General features: G+C 40.8%; 1 protein-coding gene across 1 annotated transcript in view; it reads right to left on the bottom strand.

Moving 5' to 3' along the window:
* Window positions 1–572: 572 nt before the first annotated feature.
* LOC139339148 (telomerase protein component 1-like) overlaps window positions 573–11,254 on the bottom strand; it is a 34,312-nt gene continuing 23,630 nt past the window's right edge. The window contains exons 40-55 of the mRNA XM_070974631.1: window positions 9,060–9,198; window positions 8,697–8,948; window positions 7,384–7,535; window positions 6,620–6,727; window positions 6,362–6,466; window positions 6,143–6,272; window positions 5,961–6,046; window positions 5,538–5,664; window positions 4,865–4,995; window positions 4,655–4,776; window positions 3,306–3,449; window positions 2,810–2,909; window positions 2,389–2,500; window positions 2,165–2,247; window positions 1,522–1,626; window positions 573–1,084 (exon numbers count right to left, since the gene is read on the bottom strand). Coding sequence (XP_070830732.1) covers window positions 965–1,084; window positions 1,522–1,626; window positions 2,165–2,247; window positions 2,389–2,500; window positions 2,810–2,909; window positions 3,306–3,449; window positions 4,655–4,776; window positions 4,865–4,995; window positions 5,538–5,664; window positions 5,961–6,046; window positions 6,143–6,272; window positions 6,362–6,466; window positions 6,620–6,727; window positions 7,384–7,535; window positions 8,697–8,948; window positions 9,060–9,198 — 2,016 coding nt within the window. The 3' untranslated portion in view covers window positions 573–964. The remainder of the gene's footprint in view (window positions 1,085–1,521; window positions 1,627–2,164; window positions 2,248–2,388; window positions 2,501–2,809; window positions 2,910–3,305; window positions 3,450–4,654; window positions 4,777–4,864; window positions 4,996–5,537; window positions 5,665–5,960; window positions 6,047–6,142; window positions 6,273–6,361; window positions 6,467–6,619; window positions 6,728–7,383; window positions 7,536–8,696; window positions 8,949–9,059; window positions 9,199–11,254) is intronic.

Here is an 11,254-nt window from a genome sequence, read left to right as displayed (position 1 = left end):
GGGAAGTGACGAGGCTGTGAACAAGGATGGCGGCAGTATGAGGGGTAAGGGAGGGGTGGAGGCAATTCATATTTCGTAGATGGAAATAGGCAGATTGGGTAATGTTATTGATGTGGGAGTGGAAGGATAGTGTGCTGTCCAGGATAACGCCCAGGCTCTTAACTTGGGGGGAGGGTGAAACAGTGGAGTTGTCAATGGTGATAAAAAAGCTGTTGGTTTTGGATAAGGTGGATTTGCTGCCAATGAGGAGAACCTCGGTTTTATTGCTGTTTAATTTAAGGAAGTTTTGGGTGAACCAGGATTTTATTTCAGAGATGCAGTCAGTAATGGAGGTGGGCGGAAGAGAGGACGAGGGTGTGGTTGTGAGGTAGAGCTGGGTGTCATCAGCATAGCAATGAAAATGAATGTTGAATTTACGGAAGATATTGCCGAGCGGAAGGAGGTAGATGATGAAGAGTAAGGGCCCCAGGACAGAACCTTGGGGCACGCCAGATGTAACGGGGGAGGGGATGGATTTCAGAGACTTGAGTTGAATGAACTGAGTTGAAAGTAACAACAACGAACATCAAAGTGCTGATGAGAGTAATAATTTAATGTCAAAGAAAAGATCATTTATGATTCTTGCACCCATTTTTCCACTTCAAGTGTTCCATACTCCACATTTCTATTTGCATCCTCTTACAAATAACAGAAATAATTCACCTCATAGGAACAATAACTGCTAACATTTTCAAACTTAGTTATTTTTTTATACTTGCTTGTTACACTTGCAAGTTTTTTGCCATCTAAAGGCATGTAAACATGATATCGCAATTATTACATAGATCATTATCTCTAAATGTAGTGTAAATATTTCAACTTCTTTTTTAAATACAAAGGCACTGAAGCAAGGAGGCAATCACAGGTTTGCGTAGCGATGAAGCACTTTTCTAACTGCTCAATCTAGTGTGGAATATCCTGAGGATCATTCTTTCCAGGAGAGGAAGAAGAGCGTTCCCTGTCCGTCACCGCAAACCAGTTTGGTGGGTTTTTCAGGGTTCACCTCCAAGTGCACAACAGGTCCTCCACACACAAACATACCCACCTGGAGGAGGAGAGGGAGAGAGCAGAAGGTAACAGTTACTGAAAGACAGTTTAAAATAACAAAAAAATTAAGGTGAAGGAATAAATTGATTGATTGATATCACAGCAGCCAGTTAGCTTAGCTTAGCATAAAGACTGGAAACAGGAGAAAACAGCTAGCCTGGCTCTGCACAAAGTTAACAAAATCTGTCCCCCAGTGACTCTAAAGCTCACTAATTATCACCTTTTGTTAAATTAGTTTCATCTGCAGAAAAACCTTGGTGTAAAAACGACACTTCACCATTTAAGTTTGACAGAACCAGGCTAGCAGTTGAGTCTTTGAGCTAAGCTAACAGTCTCCTGTCTGTCATATTCAACATACAGACAAGAGTGCGGTATCAACCTCTCCACCACAGAGCGAATAAGATGTCAAACTATTCTTTGGGGACTCTGATGTACCTGCTTCTTGGTGTTTCTGTCCCACAGCTTCACTGTCCGGTCATAGGAGGCTGAGATGATGGTGCGGTCAGTGAGTCTCAGCACACTGATCCTGTCACTGTGAGCCTGCGGATAAAACACCATCATTAAAAAAAGAATACAAAGCTTGAAGCGACATTCAGCTCTTTCTGATGTTTGCTTTTGTTTCCCATCCGGCCTGATGGGAGGGTTTGAACTAAAGACACGGCTGCTGCTTATTGACAAGGCAGGTGATTTTATTTTTCTTCTTGTCACTCAAGATTTTTACAGCTCAGCTTGTCAGTTGAAAGTTCTGCTGAAGCAATTTGTCAATCAAGAGAAAATTAATCAGCAGCTCTGAGAACCGCTAATTGATTTACTGAGCAAAAATGTCAAACGTGTTGTCAGATGCAAGGATTTGTGGCTTTTCTTTACTGATGATCAATGATCAAACAGTGTTGCAGACTTGCAGACTGTTGAAAGTCCACCTCACCACCTTTTGTGAGAAACACCAAGCTGCAATAATTCATTAAAAACTATGCAGAAAGGTTCAACTGTAAATGTAGTTTTCTCTGAGTCTGTCTTTTTTGTTTTCCACACATAAGCTCATCCCTCATGTTGTGTTTCAGAGTATTTCAGCTCTTACATGTTTTCTGCTGCTCCAGGTGGAAGGCTCAGGAGGCTGAATGAACCACATGTTGCCCTTCATGTCTCCACACACCACAAAATCTGAAAGAATGTAAAGCACATTGGATAATCACACAATACGGAAAACAAATCAGAGACTGGCACAAACAGACAGTACAACCCTGATTCAAAAAGGTTGGTACGCTGTGCAAAACGTTAGTAAAAACCGTAGATGTTTAGTACCTTTGTTCATTGTTATGGCTGATATCACGCTCCCCTTCTTCTCCTCATCGTCGGCCTCTAGATTCATCGAGCTGAAAGCTAATTGTAATGTATTTTTGGGGCCCATTGCAAACTGAGAAAAAAGAGGACAGAGGCGTCATCAACATTACTGAAACCAAAGCTTGTGGTGCACCACACTTGACGTTTGACTTCATGTTGAATTGAAATGTAGGCGCTGCTCAGACAGAATAAAAAAGCCATTTTTCTTTTAATAATTTGTCACAAAAATCTGAACTGGAATGATGAAGAAATGATTTTCTATAAAAAAGACAAGCTCATTTAATTGACAATTGCGTTTTCTTTTCATAAGTCTGAGAGCTAAAATAAACACATTTTATTTGTAGTAGTCTTATATTATTAGCAACAGAATATGCAAACTCACAATAAAGCTAATCTGAACTTCTCCCCATGATTCGCCCACCAGCCACATGCTTTTGTCATCGTTCGGGATCAAACCCATAATTCGGACTCTTTGCTCCCATCTGCAACAGAGACAATACATAATCCCACAATCAGTGTACAAGAAGCAAAACCCAGCACAATCATATGTGCAGCTGAGCTGGACGTCAGCAGAAGCTGGACGAAGGAAATCTTAAACAATATATTCAAACAGTTTGCTGTAAATATTCAGAATGAGCATCCGTCTATGAAGTGAAATGACCAGAATTTATCAGCTTCAGCTACCTACAGCAATAATTTAGAGCTAATGTAATCAGGACGTGACAAACATCATCAGCAGCATTCTAGACAACTCTCTGATCACCTCCATGAATTGATAACTAATAATTAATGTCATTATATATTACAAAAAAAACAGCAGTGATTCACTAAAACTGCGCTGACTGATTTGGTACACAGAGAACAGTATGTGGAGTTACTGGGCGAGTGTTTGGGACCACATGTGTTCCTCATCGGCCGCGACGGCAAATATTCTTCCATCACGTGACACACCGAGCAGGATGGAGCAGTAGTTGAGGCGGACCACTGGGCTGTTCACTTTGTAGGTGTTTACCTTCACCGGGCTGGGAGTGACAGAACACAGGACAGAGCGAGACTGGTTAGTGTGCAAACGAACTGCTCACACCTTATTTCAGGTCCACACGGAAACACCGCTCTCAATCAGCTTATAACGCCTCCTCTTCAACTCAATGCACACACATCAGGGACGAGTTTCACGTCAGCTGGTTTCATTTTGGATCATTTGTTTACTGTAAGTGATGTTCAGAAACATTTTTTTATTATTATTATTATTTTGGGCTTTATAGTGACAGAGACAGCTTATGCTGCCCTCGCAGCGCGTGCTCTTGTGCGTAGCTAGACAGCTAGTTAACGTCCAAAAAGGGGTCTTCAAATAAACACACAGGGCTTGCTTTTCCCGTATTTTACTTGAGTCTTGACCTCTTTCTTTCATGTAAAACTGAAACATTACAGAGAAAATAAAAAAGGATCAGTATATAAGCACTGACATATTCACATTGACGGTAAGTATACACACGTAACTATGGCAACCGAGCATAAAGTTTTTACCGACATACAAATCTGCAATATACTACATAAGACACAACTTCACTACTTATCAAAACATTGTCTTTATGTACACATTTTACTTACAGACTAATGATCTCCAAGGCAGAAGCGTATCATAAAAACATTAGCAACATCATGAATTCGGCTCTGACCGACTTGGCTGTCTGCTCGACGTGAGAGATGAAGCTAGCTAGCAAGAAACACGGAAACGTCAAAGATAGGTTGTGAGGTAAGAGCGCTCACTCTGACGCTGTTTTCAAACCCAACTGGCAATAGCTTTTTAACGTTTTAAATCATTTTAACTAACTTATTTAACTTATCAATTTATTTATCTAACTTCAAAGACAGCACACAGCTGAAGACATGACAGGAAAGAGGGCAGAGAGGGGACGACACACAGCAAATGACGGCAAACTGCGGTTATAGTGGAGTTGCTACTTTCAGATAATTTAAGGCGTGAAAACATCAAAATAGTTCCTCATGTGCATGTTTCTTTACTACTTTTTCATATTTTGAACAGGTTGAGGCTGATAACTTTCAATCTATATTTGCATTTTTTTCTATCACATTCGTTTGTCACCTACAAATGAACACTGGTGTCAATAAAAATGTGTTCATTGTTCTATTCTGTTGCTTTCTTAGTAGTGTACTGCAGGCCAGCATGGCAGCTTCGCAGCGTGACTGTTTTGCTTCTGTTTACCTCGCTGTGCATTGTTGTTGATTCCATACAAGCTTCCACACATCAACAGCAGGTTTCTCGTAGCCGACAGCAAACTGGCCGTCGGGCATGGAGCAGATCGCTGTGATGCCGCTGTCTGAGGTCTGACACACAAACAGACACACCATGCAATTACACAAACACCGCACACCTGTCTGTGGTATACATCCACTTTCTGGTGCGTGTCTTCACCTGCTTGCAGCCGACAACGGACTCATGCTGCCATAACTCGAGAAAACCGGATTCATAACCAACAAGAAGCAAAGCATCTCTGGGATAGAAGCAGAGAGCTGTGACTGGGCCCTTCTCTGACGGAGGACCCTCTGGAAAGAGAGGACACACTGGTGAACTGGGACACACCACAGATTAACCAATTATGATCTTAATAACGTAACCCTAACTCTTAATAACCCTAACCTCCAGAAAAAGGCCACTATATACATGCTAATAAGCAGCTGGTTCATAGTGAATATGTTTACCTTAATATAAAGTGCAACCCATAACATTTTTGGTGTGATCAAGGGCATCACATTCACAAGAAATGAGGATTTTTGTCCCCCTCACTTTTATAGACCTGAACTGATAAAATGTTGATTCACTCACTTCACTCACGTCATGCCATAAAGCAATGAGCATGAGTACTTTGCTGACTTTTCTGCCCTGGGTTATGCTGCTCTACCTTAGTTGTGAGGGTTATTGGGGCTGAATGCAGCCTGAAAGGAATACCTGAAGACACCATTCAAGGCCAAAAGAATGCACTGCCAAATTTTTTGAGGGTAAAAAAAAGCAAAGCACAGAGCTCTTCAAAGAAAAAGGTACACGCACAACATATCATATCACATAAAGGCAGATTACTAAGGATTACCTATTGTCAATGTCCAGCACCGTAATGAGCGGTCTTCAGAGACAGTGAGGAACTCTGGGAGTCCTTCTTTGGAAACAACTCCAGATATCGCACCGCTGTGACCCTGGAAGGTGCTGTAGTGCTCCACCTGCATGTAAAATATACAAACACAGATAAATACATGAAGAAAGTGAGACAGGAAACAAAAAATAGAAAAATAAGTGACAGTCTCCACTCTTATTATGATTAAAAACCTTAAGGAAGTCATTTCAGCCCTGTATCTACACTAGAACTTTAGATGAGTCCAAGCCAAAGAAAATGTGTGATTAACGCTAAAAAACACGACCAGGACAAAAATGATACACATACATATAAAGGAAATATTTCACTGAATTGTGAAAAACCCTTTTAAAGCACTTTCTAATCTTATTTGGACCGACAGACCTGTAGTGGCTTCCAGAGCTTCACTGAGCCGTCATCAGATGCAGTGAGAACAGTCATTTCTTCAGGGTTCACTTCTTTGGTCTTGTCTTAAAAACAATGCAGAAATTAAACTATCAAACTAGGAACAAAGCAAAAGAGAACAATTACAAAGAGTAAGTATATGTGCACTCCAGACAGTTCACCTGTGTGTAGTAGGAGAGCGCAGTGGTTGATACGCTGCTCATGTGCAGCAATGTGGCAGATTTCTGCGCTCTTTTCCTGAGTCCAAACATGCAGCGCTCCCTCTGCACAGCCGGCGATCACATACTGTCCCTGCACACACAAGCACCAAACATCTCGTTTTGTTTGAAGAGAGGGAAACAATGCATGCTGTTTTTTCTCCGAAAGATAGATCTGCTCACCACACAGCTGACAGATGTAAGAGGACTCCCCCAGGAAATTTCTCTGAGGCACTGGTCCGTCTGCGGATCCACGACACAAAGCCGCCCATCGACTGAGGTGCTGACCTGCAGCAGAAAAGGGAGGCTTGATGAAGACAAGTTAAAGGAAACACAATGGTGCTGTAGATGGCAGAACAGAGTGATAAGACTTTCAGGTAATAGATCTGTAACTCAGCATACTTAAATTTCTATACAACACAAAATGTGATGAGGATTTACCACATAGTCTGGAGTCCAAGCGCAGCTGGTGATCCAGTCTTTGTGGGAATGAGGAAAAGCCTTGGAGAGGAAAACAGGTGACCCGCTCACATCCCACACCATCAGGCACTGAAAGAAAGACACCTGTCAGTACTGCAGTATATCGACTGAAATCACTGGTTCACAGCCTGAGGGTCCCAACCCCAACTAGGGGTCGCCAAAGGACACGATGAAGACCTGAACACAAGCTACATGAAAGGGGCTTCACCCTGCATTAGAAAGTACACAGTTCACACAACCAAAGAAATACATACAAATACAAAAAAACAGGCAAAGAATTGTATAAAAAGTTGTATAAAAATATCAGGAAACTCATCTCAATGCAAAATTGCTTGTCTTACACAAACTTCCTGCAGTTATTGCGCTCACTAAGTGGGTTAATTGTACAGTTTAATCAGTTGTTCTCTGCTGTTATTGTTATGCAATTAATATTAATAATTAATTAAACATAAAATGTGTCACTTTGTTGACACCTGTTCACTAAATGATAGGAAAAAGGCTGGGAGCCACCGGGCTGCATTACAGAGACACCTTTCTTCATTCAGTTCAACAGCACCACAAACGGCATCCTTCAAACTGATCAGAGAGTTGCATCAAGACACTCTGTGATATCATATACTGTGTCATGTCAACTCAACAGCAAATGTTTTGTATTAATAGTCAGTGTTTGTATTAAAAACAAAATCCTGACACTGTCACAACACTGCAGCACAAACACACCGTACCTGATCCTTTCCGCCAGAAAGCAGCATTTTACCATCAGGGCTGAAGGCCAGACAGGTGACTCCTGCACTGTGGCCCGGAAGGAGTTCAAAAGGGTCAACGGAGTGGTTGAGGGGCAGCGTGTTCAGCTGCCACAGAAAGATCATCCAATCATCTAATTCAAGGGAAATACAGAAGAGTGAATACTAGTGCTGTCAATCGATTACAATTTTTAATCGCGATTAATCTCATGAATGTCATAGTTAACTTGCGATTAATCGCAAATTAATCGCACATTTTCATCTATTCTAAATGTCCCTTGAATTATCATTTTAATACTGTTATCAACATGGAAAAGTGGATCGGCTTGCTTTGTGCAAATGTTTTTAATTGAAAACAGCAACGTGTAGTGTTTTATTTCACACTAACATTCTCACTTTGAGCAGTCATTCACATTTGAATGAATAAAATCTCTCACAATTTAACAGTGTCAAACAGATGACAAAAAGCCCCTTCAACAACCCTTTCTAAGGGATCAAAACAGGGTGATACAAGATAAGGTTATGAAGTGCACATCATTGTAAACTAGGACTCCTTTGAAGATAATAGCATCCATATGCCTCTGTCGAAAGCCATCCATTGTCGCCTGGTTTTGACAAGGAGGCGGCGGAGAATTCGCATTCGCCGTGCGTTTGGCCATCAGGTGGTATTTCAGACTGGATGTGCTGCGGTGATAACTCAGTTCACACCAACAATACACACAGATAACTTTGGTCTTGTGTGTCGACCCATCTGGCAACTTTTTGAAACTAAACTTTCCATTCAGAATCTTGTTCGCATCCATTTCGGCGTTTCGCGCTTGACATCCACACAGCGAGTGAGCAGGCAAGACAAAACACGTGCGTGGGACGTGCCTATTGTTTTGTTTCTGGTTTACAACTGGATCCTGTAGTTTTTCTTACGTTACTAGCAGTGGCCACAGCTTATAAAAAACTACAAGTTCACTAGGTCACAAAGAGCGTTAATCTCGCGATAAAAAAAATGATGTTGAAATCAATTTGCGTTAATGCGTTGATAACGCAATTTTTTTTTTTTTTAACTGTATTTTTATTTTTATTAAACATGGAAAAACATAGAACATTCCTTGACAACATTACAGAGCATATATGACAGTGCGAGATAACGCAATATTTTTGACAGGTGAATACCAAAGAGTTACAAGCAGAAAGTGTTACATTTTCAGAAGAGGAGGCTGAAAAAAACAGCTTCTCCCTCAGAAACATAAGTATGTTGCCTTTGAAAGTCGTATTTTAAATTTACCATCTGGAACACTCACCTGTAGCTGTAGCCAGGTATGTGGAGTTTTGTGCCAATGCCAGGATGGGGCCTGACTGCACATTGGACAGCCCCAACATTTCCAGGCCGACTAGCATTCCGTCCTCTCCTTCTTTCTTCTTCCAGATCCTCACACGTTTGTCACTTCCTGCAGACAGCAGCAGCTCTGGTTCGGTCTGCTCTGCATTCTCAACGAGCCACAGCAGGCTCAGCGTAGACACGTCCAGGTCCTCGGAGGCCCAAATCTCCTCAACTACAATCAAATGAAGACTGTTACGCTCGTTTACCAGATCTATATTAAAAGCACACTATCTTCATTTTGGACAACACTCATGCAGAGAAGAGGAAAGACATAAAAACACACCTGGGTTAAGACTGAAAAGTCTGATGCCATTGCCGTGGTAGCCCACGGCGACGTAGTCTCCATTGACAGCCACACACAGAGCAGCAGCAGGCTCAGAGGCTACAGACCTCCGTTTCTTCAGAGGAGGCTCCTGCTCGTACTGAAACATCCAGTGGAGCAATTGATTTGGAGAGAAATATGAGATTTATGTTAAAAAAACACACAAATATACATGGAGACCAGAATGGCTTTGTGCAAAAGCGACAGGGGTTCCACAATGTGAGGAGAGTTCTTAACATAATTCATGAATGTGAAGAGTCCCCGGACACTGAAATTTTAACACTTGACGCCGAAAAGGCGTTCGACCGAGTCGAATGGCCCTATCTACTCGAGGTGCTTAGACGGTTTGGATTTGGGGATCACTTTCGTCGTTGGGTCGAAATTTTATTTGTTGATTCCTCTGCAATGGTATCTACTAATAATTTCATCTCTCAGCCTTTTGAGTTATTTCGGGGCACTAGGCAGGGGTCACCAATTTCACCTCTTCTTTTTGTAATAGCCATGGAACCATTAGCAATAGCGATCAGATCTCATCCCTTAATTCATGGTATTAAGATTGGAGATTTAGAACACAATACAGCGATGTACACTGATGATACTATTGTATTCTTATCACAACTTGCAGAATCGATACCATCTCTCTTGGAGCTGTTCAATCAATTTGGAAATATATCCGGGTTTAAAGTAAACAAAGAAAAGTCATCTATAATGTTTTTAAATGAAAACGAAAGGAAGAAACCTTTAGTATCACATCCATTTATGAATGCCACTGAAGGATTTAAGTACTTGGGCATCAAAATAACCCCAAAGATTAATAATCTCAGCTCAGCCAATTATGAACCTTTGTTACTTAGCGTGTCAGAAGAAATCTCGAGATGGACAACGCTACCTCTCTCTATTTTGGGAAGAATAAACATAATAAAGATGACTATATTACCTAAATTCCTATTTGTTTTTCAATCAATTCCACTAGCCCCTCCTCCTTCTTTTTTTCCCCAAGACCAAAAGCTTCTTTCCAATTTCATCTGGAACAATAGGAAGCCAAGACTCAGACTCTCCCTCTTATATCTACCTTACGATAGGGGTGGGCTACAACTGCCTAATCTAGAATGGTATTATTGGGCTGCACAGTTGAGGGCCACAATGTTCTGGTTTTCTAAAGACGTTGTCATGCCCTGGTTAGAAATTGAAAAACAATCCTCAAAAGGTTTATCACTGAACAGCTATTTATACTCAGCATCTTTAAAAACATTAAAGAAAGATACTACTAATCCTTTTGTAAAAAATACCATTATGGTTTGGCATGTAGTACAAAAATTCTTGTGTGACTCTCCAAGGTTGTCCTGTTTTGCCCCGATCTGGGGTAACGATCACTTTGCCCCGGCAAAGAACGATATGGGCTTTAAAACTTGGCTGAACAAGGGTATAATAAGAATGCAGGATGTATATGAGGAGTGTACTCTAATGTCATTCAGTGAGTTAAAGACTAAGTTTGATATACCACAGAAACATTTCTTTAAATATTTACAACTTCAAAGTTTTATTTTGTCTCACTTAAACAATTCAATACAACAACCTCCATTATCTACCTTAGAAACACGTCACAAAAGACTGTTTTGGAAAAAAATTGGTTTCCCGGTTTTATAATATGCTGGTTGAAAATCATAATGACAACTTGGACAGTAAGAGATGGGAGTGGATAAGTGACTTAGAACAGGACATTTCACTCAGTGAATGGAGTAGTACATGTTTAAAAACACATACTCAAACCATCAACACTCGATTGAGAATGGTACAATTTAACTGGATAATGCGAACATATATTTCCCCTGTACAATTAAATAAATTTGATTCTAATGTACCTGATCTTTGTTATAAATGCAACAACCACCAGGGTACATTGTTTCACTGTTTATGGAAATGTAAAGAAATCCAAAAATTTTGGAGCTCTGTGTTAAAATATATCTCTCAAATCACAACTTCCCCTGTACCTCTATGTCCTAAGCTTTGCATTTTAGGCATTTATCCAGAGGACTGTCCTTTATCTCACAGAGAAAGAAAAATGGTTGACCATTGTTTACTGCAGGCCAAACGCTGTATTGCATTATGTTGGAAGAATGTTAGCTGCCCCTCTTTTAACCAATGGTTGAATAACT

The sequence above is a fragment of the Chaetodon trifascialis genome, chromosome 11 (genome assembly GCF_039877785.1).
Source record: "Chaetodon trifascialis isolate fChaTrf1 chromosome 11, fChaTrf1.hap1, whole genome shotgun sequence".
NCBI classification, from domain to species: Eukaryota; Metazoa; Chordata; class Actinopteri; order Chaetodontiformes; family Chaetodontidae; genus Chaetodon; species Chaetodon trifascialis.
The sequence above is the reverse complement of the archived record's forward strand: the minus strand, read 5'-3'. Positions and strand labels throughout refer to the sequence as shown.